Below are 20,336 nucleotides of genomic sequence, written 5' to 3' on the forward strand. Positions count from 1 at the left end.
TATACCACACTTAGTTAGTCATAAATATGAAACTAAAATCCACATTAGAGCTCATTACATTCACTTCACTTGGCCATTAAACATGCCTTAAATGGGGCGTGGCCCCTTCTCAGGACCCTGAGTATTAATTAAGGGCGTAAATATTATATCCTTGTGTGTCAGTGAGTGAGTGAGTGAGTGTGCGTGTGAGTTTATGGCAAAATCCTTTGAGCTTCAGCGCCACGCCAACTGTCAATTATGTTATGATAATTTCTTGGGGGCAAAGACAAAACGAACGAATGAGTGAGAAAGAGATGGAACAAAATGATGTGCAAACAAAACATAAATGATGAAAAAAAAGGTAAAAAAATGGGGGAAAAAACACCAACACCAAATGGCGTGTGTGTCTGTAATTAATATTCTCAATTGTGGAAAATCATTATCAGAATGATAATGAAAATCATTTCGCCTCTGACGTGTGACCTTTGATTTTGTGTGACACAGTGACTCAGCTTGTCAGATCTTTGATTTCACATCACATATTTTTCACTTTATCTTTGTATAAATTTCTAATGAATATGCCAACAGGTCACGTCCTCAGTGAGTGTATTTGTGTGTGTGTGTGTGCCTTAGTGGGTGAATTGTTAAATTGGATTTACTTAAGAAGCAAAATTTTCTCTCAACCTTAAGGGTTGCAAAATTAATTAACGCGCCGACTTTGATGTCTAAGCAACTTTTTGGTCTAGCTTTAATACGATGTTGATTTAAAGAAAAGTTAAATTTAATTTAATAGACATTTTGTTGTTGCTATTTAAACGGAAACTGCCTTGAATTACGCATAGATTCTGAAATGTACTGACGAAATGTGAATGGAAATCGGCTATTTTAATGGAATTTTTTAAAACTTTGCAAGAAATGTATGAGAAGTGGCATCTAAGGAGGGATTGAAAAGGGCACAACGTTTTATTTCCTATTGAAAATTTGTTAAATACTTTAATCAGGTCCGTTAAACATTTTCAATCCAAAGTAAGCAAAATATTACCGCGTGGTTTCATTTCCTTATAAAAGCTTTTAATTGATTTTAATGCCAAAGAATCAACAACCATAAAGCGAAAGGAAAATAAACTCGATTTACGTAGCAACAAAAATTTAAAATAAATATGAATTAATATATCTCACTTATATTTAAAAAAATTACTGACTAGAACTCCTTATTGCCTTAAAAGTTCTCTGTCTATTAGTTATTCGAAATTACTTTATGCTTTTAAGTATCAATTTAAACTTCCTCCTAAATATCTACCAATATGGGGTACGTAAAACATAATTTAGGTCACCAAAAGAGCTTTAAACTGTAATACATCATTTTCTTAAGGGAGATGAAGTCTATATTTAACATCTATCGAGGGCAATTATTACATATTACAGCTTTTAACTAATGAGCATATCATATACATACATATTAATTGTTAACGTAAAGCTATCGATTTTCCGAAAATTTGTCGAAAATTTCAAACAGTAAGATGTCTTAATTAGCAGTTACTTTGCTGGTTTTAATGAATTCCTGTGTGTGTGGGTGTGGATACGCGTATGTATGTGGGTGATGTATGTGCGCTGTTTTAAAATTTTAGTGAATTATAAATGTGTTGCCTATTTTTAGGCTTGAGGTCTGTCTCTCTCGTTTTTGTGTATATTCTCCTTCTTTTCTGTCGCATATCGATCAACATATAGAAAGCTAACTTCAATCTCCAGCTAATTCTGACAAACTGCAGCTTTGCCACAAAATTGTAGCAGAAATTTATTATTGGCTTAAGGATAGAGCCAAATGGTTGCTTGTGTGAAAGAAGGAAAAAGGCTCTGTGTTAGCTCCTGGGTATGGGTCGTTGGTCGTGGTGTTGGTGTGGGCAGGTGGCAAAGCTGAGTGCACTTTGGCGCTGAAAAGCGTGAGTTATGCGCCAATCAGCGACTGGGGGATAGCAGCAACTAAAAGCAGACCCACAGTCATGTCTGGACGAGCAGGTTTCGAGCTACATTGAAAGGATCTGGTTAGAGTGTGTGTATATGATGCCAAGTTATGCTTTAGCCAAAGATACATTATGGCATAAGGTTGAGACGAAATATAATATATCGAGTATACGCAGCATGTAGCAAATGATAACGAACGATGAAGTTAATCAAGTGTATATAAGAGGAATATATGTATGAACATAAATAGCAAAAATTTTCGAATTATTACTATTGAAATTAAAAACGCTTAACTACTGAATATATGACCATAATTATCATGTCTGGTTAGAGTGTGGAAAATGTTTCATATTCGTATGTACATATATATCTCTTTATATTTTTTGTTTTTGGATAAACCAAAAATGAAATTAAGCGAAATGTATTATTTTAATTAAAAAAGCAATTAATAATTTCACAGAAGCAACTGCAGCAACAGCAGCAGCAGAAGTAGGAGCAAGAGCAGAAGCAGGAAAAGCCAAAAGCAGCAGCAACAAATGTGCCAACATATATGAAACAAGACAGCAACAACAATTGCAATTAGCAAAAATTTCAGAGAATGGTGTGACAGGGGCAAGAGAAAGAGGTGAATAAGGGACAGAGGAGAGAGAGAGACAGAGAGCGAGAGAGTCCCTGGCAAATGTTAATAAAAGTAGTGTCATTGTTGTTCTTACAGTTGTTGTTATTATTGTTGTTGGTGCTGTTGCTGTATGTAAGTTGCCACTTTAGCCAGTGACTTGTCCAATTACTACAACAACATAGAGATGGGTCAGACAAGAGAATAGTATGAGGGGGAGGAGCAGAAGCTGCATCAGAAGAAGAATAGCAGCAGCCAGGAACAAGCGGGCATTCAAATGGCAAGCCGCAGGCCACGCACACACACTCACATACACATTCGCACACTCACACAGACAGATAGAGCGACAGAGACTGCAAGCCAGGCAAAACGGAAGCGACAACTACAAACTTTTTTCATATCCTGTGAAAATTATTATACGCTTTTGCAAAATAGTCAAAGCCAGCGGCAACACGCACACACAAGAAGAGAGAAAGAGAGAGAGTGAGATAGACAGAGAAATAGAAAGAGAGAAAGACAGTAGTTAGTTGCTGCACTTTTGACCAGGAACCCAGAGACAATGTTCGACAGTTAGGTAGCCAAAACGAGAAGTGAGAGAAATAGTTGGAACTTTTGTCAAATTGTTTTTATTCCCACCAGCTTCCTTCTCCTCCTCCTCCTCCTCTTCTCACTCGTTCTGACTGAAACAGCTTGTGGCTCAGTGTTAGTTTTAATCATTTTATAGACAAAATTGTAAGAAATATGTATACATACTATACTCGCATATATTATATGGAAAGCAAAGCAGTAGCAAAGGCAACAGAGGAACATTTTTATTTAAAGTGAAACGAAACTTTTAATTGTGAGTGATAGAAAATGGCATATTAAATGAGAAAGTTTGAAAGAGAGTTCGAAAATATTCTTAATATATTTATGTACTCAAAGTGATTCGACGAAAAGCAATTTGAGGGCAGCCTCAAAAGCTGTCCAATACAAATCGGTCAATAAAGAATTCTTTATTTCGCTGGAAAAGCTTAAGAGCTACTTATGTGCCCAGTTATATGGCTTATTAAGGTTTGTTTTGATAAATTTTAATTATTCAATTTAATTAATTAAGAGAGAATTGTAATTTTAGAAGATTGAGAAGATGTTGCTTCTTGATTTCGGTTTTCAAAAGTATTAATCAACTTATAATAATAATATATTTCTATATATTGATTAGCTCTGTAGTATTTTGAAATAGGAAATTAATTCAATGGACGAACAAGTTTACCGTTTCAACCTTTTTCTCTGGTTAATTACTTTACGAATTGTGCCTAAGATTATGATGCAATCAATTTATCTAATGCTTTCCTTTAAAGAATTAAACAAAATTAAAATCTCATTATGCAAATAACTAAATATTTTCTTTCTCTCTCTCTCTTTCTACTTGCAGGTGAGTTATCTAAGGCTAAACTTTGATGTCGTAAGTCTTTTGGCTAATCTGATTTCAAAGCGAAATCAAATGGGCTGCCTCTTTTTTAATTTATTAACTTTGTGCTTTAAGTACATACTTTTAAATGCATACCGGTTCGATTTTATATTATCTCCTTCCCATCTTGGTCCACTTCCTTTTCTTCTCCTTCCTTTTTCTGTTTGCCTTCCTGCATCTTTTGCTTTCTACTATTGCCGCTCCATGACATGGCATCAAACTTTATCATTTTTCAAAATGCATTTAATTTCATTCCATTTTGTCGCATTTTAGCATTTTTTTATTTTTTTTATTTTGGGTGACTGTCTCGCCCTCTTTTCTCAAACACACACAGTAGGTGGGTGGTTGGCTGTTTGGTTAAATCGTAGAATGGCGAAGGCAAAGTTATAAAACTTCATTTGTAAAAGTGCTGCGTCATGCCGGGACAGTCTGTCTGTCTGTTTGTCTGGCTCTTCTGTCTCTGCGTCTCTTCTGTCTGTGTGAGTCAACGGCACGAGTTAGACAAGTCATCAAATAAATCCCTTTTAGGTATAAAGTTCCTTACGTTTGCCATTACCTTCCACCTCCCTCTGTGTCTTTTTTCTTTCGTCTTTTAAATTTTTTCATGCTTCAACTGTTTGAGCAGAGAATTTTGCAAGTTTTCTTCCTTTATATGCTGTTTTTTTTTGTGTTTGACAAACGCCAAGGACAATGATAAGAGAGAATACTACAGAAAGAGAGAGAGAGACAGAAAAAGGAAGAAAAACAAAAAAGCAAACTAACTGTTGGCTGATTCTCTCTGCTCACATTCTCTTCTAACTATTGATTAGTTGGCAAACATTCGAGTACAGTTTAAATTGTTGGATAATCATATCATGGCATGTCATCTTAGTGTTACTTCTTTAGCTGTCTCCTTCCTTTTCATCTGTCTCTCTCTCCCTCTGTCTTTTGGACTGCTTTCTGTCATCAATCAAAGCATTATAGCCAATTGAGCAAACATTGTGAATTTGTCATAGTTAAAAATCTTATACAAAGTTAATGTTGATGCAATGTGAGCTATAATTGTCCCTTTCTATCTCTCTCTCTCTCTCTGACTGACTGTGTCAATTTCCATTTGAGCGGATATTTGTCGAGCAAACTCAATTGATTTGCCAGTCTCAAGGTATATATGCATACATCGCTTCACAGAAAATGCATTTCTTGGCAATTTCCTTGTTTGGCCCAATTTTTATGTGTGGCGCATGTTGCATACTTTACGGCGCCAAGGCAAACTCACATGCTGCCCGCTCCACCGTCTGCCTGCCTGGCTGCCTGCCACTTCATCTGCTTAGTTTTTCCTCAACGCTTGAACTTCTCTTGCAGGAAATCATTGCACCCGAAAGGCGGATATATCCATGATATCCTTTTTCTTGCTTACTGCTACAGGAATCCTCCTCCTCCTACCCACCATATGTGGCTCCCTCCTTGCTGTTCCTGCCATTCGTGCCAGCTGTCTTCAGCACTTCAGCCGCCGCTTAAGTTGCACAAAATGTAATACATTTGATTGCACTCATGTTCAAGTTGTGCTGCTGCCAAAGTGGCTGCCGACGAAAAGAATAAAGTGAAACGGATGCAAGGCCAAGATTCCACTCCACACACTCACACACACACACACATACTGCCTCACACCTCATTCCTCCGTTTCGCTTCTTAGTTATCACGTTCTTTCCTATATAATTTTTTTTCTCTCTCTCTCTTTTGATATGGGTCGTCAGTAGGTTTGCTTCTTTTTGTGTGAGTGTATGTGGTTAATATGAGGTTGAAAATGTTACAAATTGATAGATCCGCTAATGCACACGAGGCCGGAAATGTACTTTATATACCATCATCATCACCCAGAAATCTGGTAGCGACATTTTCATACTTTTCATACTCATGTAGTAACGGAATCTATACCAATTATTTCACATTAATAACCATTAGAGGGAGAACTGCCGGGCACTGCCACATCATTCACAATTATATCGCATTGAGAGGGAACGAAAAGGCTGGAGGTATGCGGAGAAGCCATCAGGTTCAATCAAAACTGACATGCCGAGTGAATGCCGACAATGTTGACGGCCATTTAGGCTGTAGATGCGAAAAATGCCTTCACTTTCAGAGCCAACCCATCTTACTCCCTTCACGCTAATAGCCTTTAACTGATGGCGGACAGTGCCATCATTAGGCTGTAACGGATTCGATGAGTAAAACAGAGCAGAGAGTATGAGAAGAGGTCGGAAGCGTCGAAGGGGCAGGGAGGAGCAGAAGGAGTGGCAGGTTAGTTCAGTTTGAAGCATCGCATCGACATGCTAATAGCTTTGAACTTTTCACAAAATTGCCAAAGCACTACCTACTCTAACCTCTATGCGCAACACTAACTACCTCTCAGTCTATACTCTCTGGCGTTCTGTCGTCCTGCTGTCCTGCTGTCCTGACGTCCTACCGTCCAGTCGTCCATGCCATGCCCACTTCAATAGCATTTGCCTTTGCACTGTTAATTACCGTTATTGAACTTGTTTGATTGGCGCAAGTTGAAAAGTTGCTGGCGGACTGAGCACAGGAGCAGCAGCGAATTGACCGCACAAACGTGTGTATGAGTGTGAGTTTGAGTGTTAGTGTGAGAGTGTGTCTGCGTTGGTCTGTGTGTGTATGTGTGTCGGTTCGTGTGTGTCTGTGCAACACTTGTAATGTAAATACAGGATCATGTTCGTTTGCCACTTGGAAAGCTGCCTACTTAATGGGGCTGCCCTGGCAAAAGGAATCATTTGTTTGAATTGAATGGAATTGAAGAGCATTGGCCAATGTAAAGAAGACTTATGATTTCTCTTAACATTTTGCTTTTGATTATGTATGTATCCCCTGCTTGCTCCCCCTTTGCTTTTATACCTTTCTTTTCCGTCAACTTGCTTCATTCATGTTGAACTTTTTGTCAAAGTTTTATTTTTCTTCTGTTTTTTTGTTTTACACTTTTCCTCATGAAGGGATTTCAGGTGCTTCAGGTGTTGGTGAAAACTTTGTCCTGTTTCATACATGAGGTTTTTGTAAGTCAGAGTGTTGAAATATTTGATCAGATATTATCAGTTTTTAACTTGGCCATCAGTTTGGCATCTATAAATAGTAGAGTAAAGTTTAAAAGTGATGGAAGATGCAATTACTTAATATAAAACCTTTTTAGGTGTTGTAAAACTCCATAAGAAGTTAAATAGAGGGAATTGAATTTCAGTGTTTAAAAGCAACAAATAATATTAATTGCAATTTTAAGCCATAAGTAACTTAAATTAAGTATATACTCAAATAAAGTGTTAAGAAATAGAACACGGATAATTTACTAGTCGATTAAGATAAAATATTGTTAACGAAGTTCCTATCATTGTGTTGACGGAAATCAAGACGTTTACAAATTGAAAGACAACTTTAAACTGCTTAAAGGAAATCGCTTGTTGGCTTAAATAAATAAAAATGTTCTTACATTCAAATGTCATTGAGATGGCCAGTCCTTGAGCCACTATAAAATATAAGGAATCTAAATTTTATGTAAGCATCTAAAATCTGGCACTTACTAGACTGAATTATGAACCAATTTGCTAGTTTTTGGTCTTGGTCTCTCTTTTTGGCGATTTTCAATTGCAATGGCAATCCACTCGAAACGAAAATGCAAATTTCCCAAACAAATTTACGACCATGCCCATCTATCTAAGAGAGAATTTAGTGGGTTTTGCATTAGTTTGCCATAAATAAAAAATAAAAAACTGCTTTTCGGTGCGAGCTTCTCAAAAGGATTTTCACGATGATGCAATGGCTTTTAGTTTGATAAATTCATGTAAATTGTTGTCACTTTATTTAATTTCCATTCCACCTTTCTCTTCATTCTCTGTTTTCTGTTCGTTCTCTGTATTTTATGCGTCCTTAGCCAATGCTTGAATTCAATTTAACTTTCTTTTTTTATTTCTACTTTGGTTCAATTTATAAAATTGAATATTGGCGAAAGGAACTCGATTTCCTCACGCCCACACACACGATGCGTTGCTTCCACATGTGAATGGTTAGCCACGCCCACATTTTCATTGGGTATCCAGGACCTGCCTTTGTCTTGATCTTGTTGCGTAAGTTGGCGAATTATCTGATAGTCAATCAGGTTACAAAAAGGTTGCAGAAAGCAGGAGCTAAAGTAGTAGTAGTAACAATTGTAACAGGCGGCGGCACATTGAGGAAGTTCACATAAGTAGCTGCAGCTACTTTGGTAACTAGCTAACACATAAAGGTGGCACAGTGGTTAAAGATTATCAAAATGAAGTAAGTAAGTCGTCTCGCCGACTTTGGTATACCATACACCAGTAAAGCAAATATTTCAAGCATTTTCACATGCTTCTTACAAGCATATCTTAGTATCTCGCTCACTCAATCATACGAGCACCCTAGCGCCCCCACCAGCCAACGGCCAACTCCGGCCTTATGGAAAAACGTTTATATGCATAACTCGACTGTTTTTTGTCCGATTTTGATCAAATTTGGTATTTTGCTAGTTATTAAATTTAAGTGTGCCAAATTTGATTGCATAAGGTAAAAAAATACGGGAGATAATCAAGTTTTTCAAATTACGGGGGCGGAAAAGGGCGTGGCAAAATTTTTATACATACAAAATGTGTGCATTTACTAAGCGAATATACATACCAAATATGGTGTCTCTAGCTAGAATAGTTTTTGAGATAAACGCTTTTATTAAATTGCGGGGGCGGAAAGGGGCGTGGCAAAAATTTGAAATAAACTTGATCACTCTACATACTACACGAGTCTACATACAAAATTTGGTGGCTCTAGCTCTTATAGTCTCCGAGATCTAGGTGTTCATACGGACAGACGGACAGACGGACGGACGGACAGACGGACAGACGGACGGACGGACAGACGGACGGACAGACGGACATGGCTAGATCGACTCGGCTGTTGATCCTGATCAAGAATATATATACTTTGTGGGGTCGGAGATGCTTCCTTCTGCCTGTTACATACATTTTGGCGACTTTAATATACCATTTCACCCTATGGGTGTATGGTATAAAAATGAATCAAGTAGCTTCTTGTAATCATGTTTCATCGAATAAGATATTTAATACATACATTCATGAACTCTATTAACCAAATGTAACTTTTTAAAACCTTAACCGAAATCAATCTGGTATAAAATTTTAGAATTTGTTATGTAATATTAAAGTATTTTTAAAATCTAATTTTAATAAATTTTTTTGTGGTATATTGAGCTTTCAATGGATATATTAAAATAAGACAATCAAGTTTTCCTCCTTGTCTATAATACAATATATGTCCATATTAATGATTAGCGGAAAAGGTTGTGATTTAATATCATAGGATTCCAAATTTCAATATTATGTCCTTCAAAAGTAGGCCTAAAATTTTATTAGAAAACTATTTTTTAGGAAATTTCTGAATTTCTGTTCGGCTATTTCTTAAAAGAAGTTCCCTTACTCAGCCTCTCTTCTTTTTTCGATATTATTATTGTCGACAGATTTATTTTATTATTACTACACACTTAATTTATTATCATCTAAAGAGTTGTATAACTACTTTTTTTGAATTATTATTTAAGGCAAAGTTAACATCTATTATTCTCGTAGTCAATATCGGGGAAATCATTTTGAGGAAGTTGTTTTAGTGATTCTATGCCACTGTGCAATCGTTGAAAGCCTGTCAATTGCTTCATATTTAACCTCACACACACACACACGCACGTAAAACCATTCTGGCTTGGGGTTTTTTATTTAAATATATAAAAATTGCCATTTTGCCAGTGATTTTTATTGCGCTGCTCACTAAGCCAACTCGTAGATGGCTCAAAACCCAACATCTAGCCCATTGCTGCCACCCATCGTTGACAGTTTTACGTTTGTGTGGAACGACAACGCACAGTGACTTACATAAGTATAACCTCACACACACACACAATCTTCAACAGCTCCTTTGTGTGTCATTTAGCTCTTGTCTCACGCTTGCGTTTCATTTTGCTGGTAACTTACCCCAACCTCTATTCAACTTTCCTTCCCTACCTCTAGGCTATCATCATCCTCCGCAACTCGCCTTGCCTGAAACGACTTGTTTGTGCTCTTAATTCTGTTTTTTTTTTTTTTGTTCTTGCCAAGTTTGCAGTTTTTGCAACGTTTTTTTATACGATTTTTATAGATACGTGATATATTTTTCTGATGCGTTGGTACACTTTTTTTATTGCCAAAGGTCCACCACGAACAATTCCCAGTTGAAGGCAACCGCCTCCTACTTTTGATCCGCCCCTTTGGGTCTTTGTCATTTATTCATTTATTGATTTTTTTTCGTTTATTTTGTTTTATCTTATTTTGTGTTTTTGTGTGTGTGTGTGTGTTTTTTGTGTGTGTGTGTGTGTGTGTTTGTATGTGTGAGTTCTCGGGGACAAGGCAAAAAGCTGTCTCAGTTGACTAACTACTTTTGCCTCATGAATGCAAACTGCTGATGATTGTGGGCAATATGTTGATCCAGCTTATTCCAGAATTCCATTAGAATGCCACAATCCATGTGCCTTTCATATTTCGGTAGACTCAATTCATTCACCTGCATGTTCCTGAGATCCTTGTGAATAGGCGAATCCTTAAAATGTAAATGGAATGCGCAAACGTGATGGAAAATGTCTGCCGGATCACCTTTATGGGGCCAGCCCTTAAATTGCCAATGTGGTCCAAGGGCAAAGACAGCGGCAACTTGATTCCATTCGTTTTCTTTTAGTCGAGATACGTTATCGATAACACGATAACGCAAAATATCACCCTGCAGAGTTATCGAAAGCCTACGATAACTACTAACTGTGAGGAGAGGTCATTTATACTCACCTGAACACGTCTTTCGATAATGACTTCCTCCAGATATTGTGATCCTTTTTGACGCATTTCATCTACGGACACATAGCGCATATCCTGCAGCAATTGCTTGGCATTATGTAAGGTGACCATGCTGGTCAGTGCCTTTGGTACAACAATAATGGGAAGCACTGTCTTACGCTGTTGCAAAGAGGTCCGACGACGAGATGCCGATGAAGATGTAGATGGCTTTGCTATATTTGTACCCAATGGATTGATGCCAAATTCCTCCTTGCCCTTTACTCCCACTGGTTTGAGGAAACGCTCCTGACCGTAACGATTATATTTGGAGTTACGCTCTATTGTGGGTTCCAATTGCGGTGGCACCACAGGAACCTCACGCAGCTTCGACTGTTCTTTCTTGTTCGCACTAATATTGCCCGACGACTTTGCAGATGCCTCCCGTGTTTTGTCTACCAGGCGTCGTTTACGAAAGTCAAAAACCTTGGACAACGTTTTCAGTACTCCCGACACTTCGTTTTCACCCATCAACAACTCTTGGCGATTTCGATGATAACGTTCACGTGCCATGGCGATTTCCGCCACAGACTTTACCTCCAAATTGTCCTTTTCATCCGGTTGTGGTACTTTTTTCTTCACCCTTAATCCCAAGGCTCTAATGGCATCTTTTTTGTTTGCCAAACGTTTGGCCTTGATTTCTGCAATCGTCTCAATCGACATGGACTCCAACAGGGTCTTAGGCTGAGCATTTTCTTCCATTTTTTGTCAACAAATAGTTTTTAAAACTTTTTTTTCTTCTGTTCACCCAAAAAAATGAAGATGCTTTCATCCAGGCCTACTTTGAAAATAATATTCCAAATACATGGATGTATCCCAAAGTTTGTTTTAAGCTTATGAGAGAAAAGATATTATAGGGAAAAATAGCAGCAGTTAGAGGCTATTAGAGCAATCAAAGATCAAGGAGGAAGATCCAGCTAGTGCAATTTAATTCTTTCATCAGTAGACTTCTGTTTAATTAATTTCCATCTATATCTATGACTATCCTCAGCAAAACTCTGCTAAAAGACTGAAATGTTTTACTATAAGGTATCACACAGTCGGCTTTCTATGTACGTTTTCCTTGTTTTCTTCGAAAAGAATTGTTTTGCAATCAATTAATTGACATTACTACTCAAGTTTCTGTAGTCTCTTCTGTTAGTAGCACCTCTTTTGCCTAGGCACATAAAAAACTCGTAAATATTTAAACTTTTTGCCATTATTTATTTTTATTACATTGCCTCTGCCCATCGTTCGTTACGCCTCCTGCATCACTTTGCCCTCGAGTTGTTTTTATTTGTAAGCTATTTTTATTTGAGAAAAAGTTTTTTTCTCTTTCTCTTGGTGAGTTTTTTTTTTATATTTGGGTTTTGTTTTTCTCTGTTTTCGATTTTTTTCCTCCGTCTTGTTGCTTTCTTGTAGATGAAATTGTCCCCTGCTTTATGTTATTGACTTTAATAACATTTTAGCTGCAAGGCAAAAAAATATTTTCATAAAATGTGTTTTCTTTTTTTCTTCTTTTTTGCTTTTGCTGGCCCCTCATCTTTTTCTCAATGTTGCCTTGAAGCCAGAGTTTATTATGATTTTGTTTCGGTTTTGTTTTTTTGCTTGTCAATACATGGAGTTGAGGTCTGAAATTGATTTCTGCGTAGAGGGCGGCGGAAAGTGGGTGGAGGGCAAACCACTCGGTTATATTTTATGCAGTCTCTGAGGCTATTAGCTGCTCAGCTGCTCTTTCTCGCTCTCTTTGGTATGCTGCCAATGCCGTCAGTTCCCTTTTGGGTTTATACGTAATTGCTAAAGCGAAATTTCATTACCAAAAACGCGCGGGCAAACTGCACTCAAGCGATAGGGAGGGAGAAGAAACAGAGAAAGAGTTCAACGGGGTTTCGCGTGTGATAAATTCCATAAAAGGTCGCCGCCGCCGTTGTCGTCGTCGTCGTCGTCGTCGCCTGTGAAATGAAATTTTCATCGCAATCCCACATACACAGCCCACAGACATGGACCCCAGACTCAGAGCTATAGCCATAGCCAGAGATCCTGGCAGCCATTTTGTCGTTGCACTAGAAAATGGCGACGCCGCCATCGCCATTGCCATCGTATTCGCCATTTTTGTTTATGGCCGCATTTGTCACGGCAAATTGTATTGCCCGTTGGCAGCACCAGTTGTTGTTCTTTTTTTTTTCGCTGCTTTTCGCTTTTGTTTCTCTACTTACTTCTTTTTTTGTTCTTCATCTCGGTTTTTGTCTGCTCTTTGCGCGTTAACAATGCGCCATTAAAAAAATGCTATAAACCGAAGTCTCACCTTACGTCTATGGGCTTTTGGCATGTTAATTACAATGTATAGAGGAGCCCACACTGGGCGTCACGAATGTTAACGGGAAACGGGGGGTTTGAAGGGTTTGAGTGGGGTAATACGAGTGGGAGGCGTCGTCTGATTGCTCATTAGACTTTCCACTAATTGAGTTTATTGAATTACGGCGCACGGAGAAAAGGCATAAAGACGACGAAAGACCATTAAAAAGGGTATATATGATAAAAGGGTTCAAGAAGGCAAAACGGGTTAAATCGAGCCATTTACACCTAAAAGTATGCTAAGGAAATGAAGCAACGAACTAAATAATATCTTAGGCATACTCTCAACTATTTTCTTTTTCTCTTTTTCATACGCTGTTCAAACTGAATTGTATTAAGCTTCTTTAAACTAATGAGGCATGAAAGACTGTAGCATGTTATGCATGCCCAAAAGTATGCTAGGATAACTAGTTTGCTTAAAAGACTTGAATGAGGTGTTCAATTCAGTTTTTAAATATATTTAAGCACAATAGAGTTTTCTCAATTTTTTTAGCGGTTCTAGTCAAACCGATTGTACTAGGTAAATTGAATTTCTTCACACACATCATAGTATACATATGTACTTTCAATCTCAGTTAGTTTCATTCAACTAGAATGAAAATAGAAAACAATGCTGCTACTGACACAAATATGGGGCATATTCGACTACAATTTGAATTTTTTTTCGCCCCACACACATACACAGAAAAATCAGCGAAGTGTGAAAAGAATTAGGGGCGAATGCAGGAAAAGAGATGAACACATTCATAACATCAAATTTCATCAGAGCGAAGAATGCGAATACGCATTGCAAAGCAGCGTAAAAGGGAAATTGCATAGCAAGGGAAAAAATTGGGTCCAAATGCAACTGGACGTGCCCATCAGCGTTTGCATTCAAGTGCACAAAATTGAAAAGAACTAAGGAAAAAAATGTTGAGAATAACCAAAGGAAAAAGAAAAAGCATGAAATTTCAGTTTCGGCACATTGACAAGATAAAGTCGTTTTTGTGAATTTCTTGGTTTGTGGCCAATTATTCCTTGTGGTTGTTCTTCGTTTATTTCATTACATGGGCCATTTATGTGGCAAGACCCTCCCACTCCAACTCTCCTTCTCTCTGCTTAACGTCTTGGTAAAAACAATTTTGTCAGCTTATAAACAGTAAAAATAAAATGTCAGAGCTAAACAAATATGAGAAAAGCCGAGAAAAAAAAGCGAACGAGACCCAAGGAGATGTTGATGGCAATGCCAGGCTTCAGCATAAAGCGCCAATGAGACTCACATACACGGTCATAAACACCCACACTCCACACACACACACACACACACACACACACACACATCACACATATACATACATGCATGTATTTATGGGTCTTCAAGGCTGCCTCTTTATTACTTTCGTTGGCAAATTGTTTTCATTTTTCCTTTCTTTCTTTTTTTTTTTGCTGTTTCCTTCGACATTCGCTGTTGGGACAGAGACAATTTAATGAAAATGAGTTTTTCGAGGCAACAACTAGGGGTAGGAGGAGAAAAAAATACCCATCCGAAACTATAAAGTAGGGCGAATAAGTAGCTGATTGCCTGACATAATGAATGACACTGAGATTCGGATTGAGATGGAATATTTATTACAGCATTTCAATGGTTGTATACCAATTTAAGTTTGAAAGAAAAGGCAAGCAGTGCAGCCAATTTTCATTTAGTTAATGCTTCACACTAATCTTAAGTGTTGGTTAACCAGCAAAATCGAGGCTTAGATTATTGGATCTAGTAATTGTAAGTGTTGCTTAACTAGTCTGTTGAAGATTTTCTAAAGAAAACAACACTTTTCTATATTGTTGGTTAATTAGCTGATTAGAAATTTGAAAAATAGGTCACACACTCATCTTAAGTGTTGGTCAAAAGAAGACACACACATCTTAAAGAAGAACCTAGCATCGAGACAAAAGTTGGCAAAACTTTCACTTTAAAATTCCGATCAAGTAGTGCTCGCCGCGTTTCAAGTTGACAGTAAATCTCAGTGACATCGAAACTTCTTCAATGGGGAATGATGACAGCCGAGTCAATGGTCAGCCAGGAGTGGCGGAACGGATATGAACGAGCATGAAGGACACTCTTCTAACTGCATCATCGTCATGCCAACGATGACGTTTGTTGTTGTCACAGTTGATGAGCTTGTTTTCGAGTGTCCACACACAGGAATACACACACGCACACACACACACACACAAAGAGAGAAGGGCTAAAGTCCCTGCTAACCTTTTTGAAAAGTTTTACAAACAACTTGGCAACTTCATTCACATTCGCATTGCTATACGTTTTGGTATTCGCATTCGTTTCTTTAGCATTCTTGGCGCGTCCACTTTCCTTGTGCCTCTCTATCTCTTTCGTACGCTATCATATTTGCACTTTTTGATGTCTGTTTGATGTGCAACAGTTACAACTGAAGTGGCCATTCAAGTTGCAGCAGTTGTCATCTCTACTACTCCCTGACTCTTTCTACTTTTGCACTTACCTTTTAAAGGAATGAAGGCAACAAGGAAGAAATTGAAATAGAAGAAGGCCCTTGGCAAATATCAAGCATACGCCATGTGATTCAAGTTGTGGCTTCTTTGCTTGTTTTCTATTTTTTTGTATTTTCGTTTTTTGATTTGTGTTATGAATTTTGCTTTGCAACATCTGTGGCTAGTTTTTAAAACAATAAGGCGATCTTTAGCTAATTACACTATGGCGAAGTTTCACACTCTTAAAGTAGCTCTTCGAATAGTACTTAGACAATATAGTTAGAAATATAGTTAGTATATAAAGGTGGACGGTTTACACTATAGACAAACTATTGGTTTGGATATCAACATTAAAAACCCGGTTTTAGAATGAAGATATACTGTAAAATCCAAGCGTCTTGTACTTGTACATCTTATGACGTCTAAACCTTCAGAGGATAAACGGAATTATCATTTCACAAACATTATTTTGGAAAATTCTGTTCGATTAAGTGTAGATTAATACAAGTCTCAAAATCTTTTTACTTCCACTCCTAACTAAATAGTCATAAAAAGAAAACATGAACAATTTATTACATAAATATATTTAGGATTAATTTTTCATTTCTATTTCGTGGAATATCTTTAGACATAGTTCAGTATAATACTTCAGAATGGACTTGAGTATCTAGTTCTGTCAATTTTAAGGACTTCGTTAGAAGAAGAAGTTCTATCGGATCTGTTTCAAATTATACTTCATATTATCAAATTTCGTTTCAGCAAAATGGCTGAAAACAATTAAAAGATATCAACATAAACAAGGAGGAAAAATTCTTAAAAAATTGTTAACATTTGCAAGAGAGTGTTCGCATTCATTCGCATTGCATTCTCAACTTTATTAATCTTTTTTGCATTGTGCATTGACACATTTCCTGTTATATTTTTTCTTTTATTTTTGTTGCATTTTTTCACTTATTGAGTTTTTTTTTTTGGCATAAGTAGGCCGCATATTTATTTTTGCTCATCTATGGCTGTCGTCAGCCCAGGTGACAGGTGGCAGTTGGCATCAGCTCGGTAGACATGTGGGTGGGGTTGTTGGGTGGCTCAGTGGTTTGAGTGGTTGTGTTGTCAGGTAACAGCAAATGAAACTGAAACTGGCGACAAGCACAGAAAGAGAGATTGAGACTGAGACAGAGCATGGGTTTTCCATTAAGTTAACCAAGATCTTACGGCCTTATGCAGGCAGGCAGGCAACCTTGACAAGTGGCAGGTGCAATGCCTGCGCTTGTATATATCTTGTGTGTATGTGTGTGTGTTTGTATGGATGTGACATTTGCAAGTTGCCAACTGCCAACTGGAAACGGAAATTGCGACATATATATGTCGTTTCTTTCGTTTTTCAACTGCTGCTTAAAAATATGCGCACGTATGCTAATGTCAAGCCATCTCTTTCTCTTTTTCATACACACACACACACACACGCAGATGCACTAAGTGTTTTCTAAATTACCGTAATTTATTACTCTCTCTCTCTCTCCATTCCTCTCATCCATCCTTCACGCCTTCCTGACAAATGCATTTCAATTGCAAAGTGTGTCAAAAGTTTCATTGCTTTTGGCTTTGGCTTTAGCTTTCTGTATCTCTTTTACTTTTCTGTTCAAACCTGCCAACTGTTGCCGAAACCTTCTCCATTTTCCCCTATCATTTGCCCACCTTTTTCTTTAACATTCTTTGCATATACTTTTTACCTTTTGGCACTTAGTCAGTTCGTCAGCTCTACTTTGTTTTTGTTCTCGTTATTTGTGCAATTTTGTGCGAAATATTTTTGTAAATGTCTTTTGGCCCAAAGAGAAAAGCTAGCTGGAAAACGATGCTAATTGTTTTCCCGCCAATTACATGCTGAAATTTGTTTTTATGCTAAGGAGAGAAGGCAATAAAGAGTGCATATATGGGATTTAGAAGTGAGTGTGTGTGTGTGTATGTGTGTCTTTACCTGCTGCTTTATATATGCGTTCAGTTTATTAAAATGTTTACAAGTTTTATGTGAGTTTTATAACATACAAATTATTTAAAATTTGAATACCCAGTTAGACATTCGCAAACTTGAAAATAAAAAGTCTTAAAAGTAACTCAAATATAGACGATTGGAGGATTTTAACATGAACAATTGCTTTAATCTTAAAATTGTGTGTAGAAACATTTCAATGCTCTTACATGACACTTTATGTAAGTAAATTTGATTATTTCCTATAGATTTATTGCTTTAAGATGGATTTTCTAACGAAATTTCGTTCAATCATAAATATAAAAGATTTGAGATTCAATTTTTTATTCGTTTAGTTCAACGAAAACTCAAGTTTCAGTCTGACTAGGTCTAGGTTATCTGGGTTAAAACCTTTTGCCTTAAGGTATTTAACTTAAGACATTCATTTTTGTTGGTATTACCAAAAAATATATATACACACACACGGGCAAATGATGTGAGCATGTGTGTTCTGTATTTCTGTGAACTAAATCAATTTGTGAGTTTTTAAGCAAAATTTCTTTTGGCTTTTTTCCTTTCTTCTGGTAGAAAAATTTTAGCTTAGAGCCTGAGGGCAAGCAAATCTGACCTGATTTTTCAGGCTGAATATAAATATAACTGTATAAATGCCACACACCCGCACAACCAAGTCAATGCACTCAGGCATTAAGAAACGGCATAACGCGCATACGCACTGTGGTACGCCACCATATAAAAGACGGCAAGAAAATCACATGGATGAGACAGAGGGAGAACAAGAGGTGTGAAAGAAAACAAGCAAACATAAAAGCAAACAAATAAATGGAAAAAAGAAATACAACTACTTTTGTGGAAAATAAATGATTATTTAATATTTATTTTCCTTTTGGCTAGAGTAGGAGATTTTCTTCCCATTTTTTTTTTACTTCTTCTTTCTCTCTCTCTGTTGTTGCATCATTTTTCATGCCGCCAGCCTAAGTGCCACACTGGACCAGGCTATTAATGCCAGTTGATTGGTCAGCAGGGAAGTGAGGTATAGAGAGAGTGGTTCTTGGGGGGCAGACACAACAACACTTCCACACACACACACACACACACACAAACACATCATCATACAATACACATATATGTATTTATTATTTAGCCAACGTTTTGTGATTATTTACGCCTGATAAGAGAGAAAGAGAAAAAGTGATGGGCAGTGGGGAAGTGGCAAAGAAAACTGCCTTTTCGTTTCAAGTGTAAAAATGATTGAGTATTCTGGGTAAAGAAAACGTAAGCAGATCTACTTTTATTTTGCTTAGACAACAAATAACTTGTGTGATTTATTGAATCTGAAATGCCAAATCGAGAGTAAAAAGCAGGCTCAACGAAAGAGTAAGAGTCACGAGGAGAGAAAGAGAGAAAGAAATGTGTGAATTTTCCTAAAATCAACTGTTTCCTTTCCTAAAAATTAAATGAAAATTGTTTTACAGCTATCATTTTTAGGAAAAATTCAAATAAGTAGTACTCTATCTTTAAAAATTTATTAAAGTTTTTAAAATTATAAACACTTAAAAAAAAAATCATTCATTACTCAGATTGTGTAATGCAATCAATTTCAAGTTCTGATGGAAATGTTCAAAGTTTTTATTTTTCCTCAACTTTGTTCAAAAGAGAACTACCTCGTACTTAGGTTTAATCAAGTCGAAACCAATAAAAATGTTTCAAGAATTATTCATGGGAATGTTTATCTCCTATTGATAAGCAGATAATCAATTGTGATTTTGTATTATGTATTTACATTTAAGGAATGTGGACCTTAAGGATCGATAACTTTAACGATCGATGTTCTATTCTATTAGGTAATTAGCCAAAATAATTCAAAGGGGAAGGATTTGCTTTGTTTCTTATTGTGGCAAAGATCTTCGTTTAAGTTTCTTTAATTTCAATAAAGGTGACTAAAAATATTAAACACTTCAAAACTAGAACCCACTAAAAGGTAGCCAAAAATCAAGGTTTACTTAATAAATTGCCATTCTTAAGCGTGAAATGGTTTTTAAAAATTAATTTCCTGACTGATTCGAATTATTTTGATTGCTTACATTTATTTTAATAAAAGCTCAAACATTTGTGTATTTCGGCTGCTGCTTAACTTTACTTAAGCCATGTTTATTTTATCAATGGGCCCATTGCGGGCCGACAAAGTGCGTCTTCCTGTGCGTTGTGTCCTGCCTCTTCCTTTTTATCCCACATTCCGTACACTCAGTGAACCGTAGAGACACAATCACTCACACACACAGAGAGAGGCCGACACTCATTCGATGGAAGGGAAAAAAGGGCTGTCCAGTTGAGAAAAAGTGATGCTGAAAGGTAAGATGGCAGAAGGGCTGGCATGGGTTGATGGGAGGGGGAGGTGGAGTGTTTGGTCGGCACGTTTAATGAATTGGAAGGTAATAAGCAAACCATTACGGCTATTTCTTCATCATCTTCAACATTTTCTTTCGTTTCGTATCTTTTTTTTTTTTGGCCGGCCCTTCACTTTGATTATTGATTTTTATTGAAAGGGAAGTTTTTCTCTCCATCCATTGAATGTTTTTCTTTTCTTTTTTTTTTTTCCTTTTTCGTCTCTTG

The 20,336-nt window shown here is 37.0% G+C and overlaps 2 protein-coding genes across 2 annotated transcripts in view; one reads left to right on the top strand and one right to left on the bottom strand.

Moving 5' to 3' along the window:
* Positions 1–20,336, top strand: part of LOC6646114 — a 172,660-nt gene that overhangs the window by 96,040 nt on the left and 56,284 nt on the right. The gene's annotated exons all lie outside the window — the stretch shown is intronic.
* Positions 10,383–11,669, bottom strand: LOC124460134 (parafibromin). Its single transcript, XM_047010368.1, has 2 exons — positions 10,880–11,669; positions 10,383–10,817 (listed from the first exon to the last, which is right to left on the bottom strand). The coding sequence occupies exons 1-2, from the start codon at positions 11,624–11,626 to the stop codon at positions 10,476–10,478; spliced, it is 1,089 nt and encodes a 362-aa protein (XP_046866324.1). The 5' UTR covers positions 11,627–11,669; the 3' UTR covers positions 10,383–10,475.

This window comes from Drosophila willistoni (genome assembly GCF_018902025.1).
Source record: "Drosophila willistoni isolate 14030-0811.24 chromosome 2L unlocalized genomic scaffold, UCI_dwil_1.1 Seg72.1, whole genome shotgun sequence".
NCBI classification, from domain to species: Eukaryota; Metazoa; Arthropoda; class Insecta; order Diptera; family Drosophilidae; genus Drosophila; species Drosophila willistoni.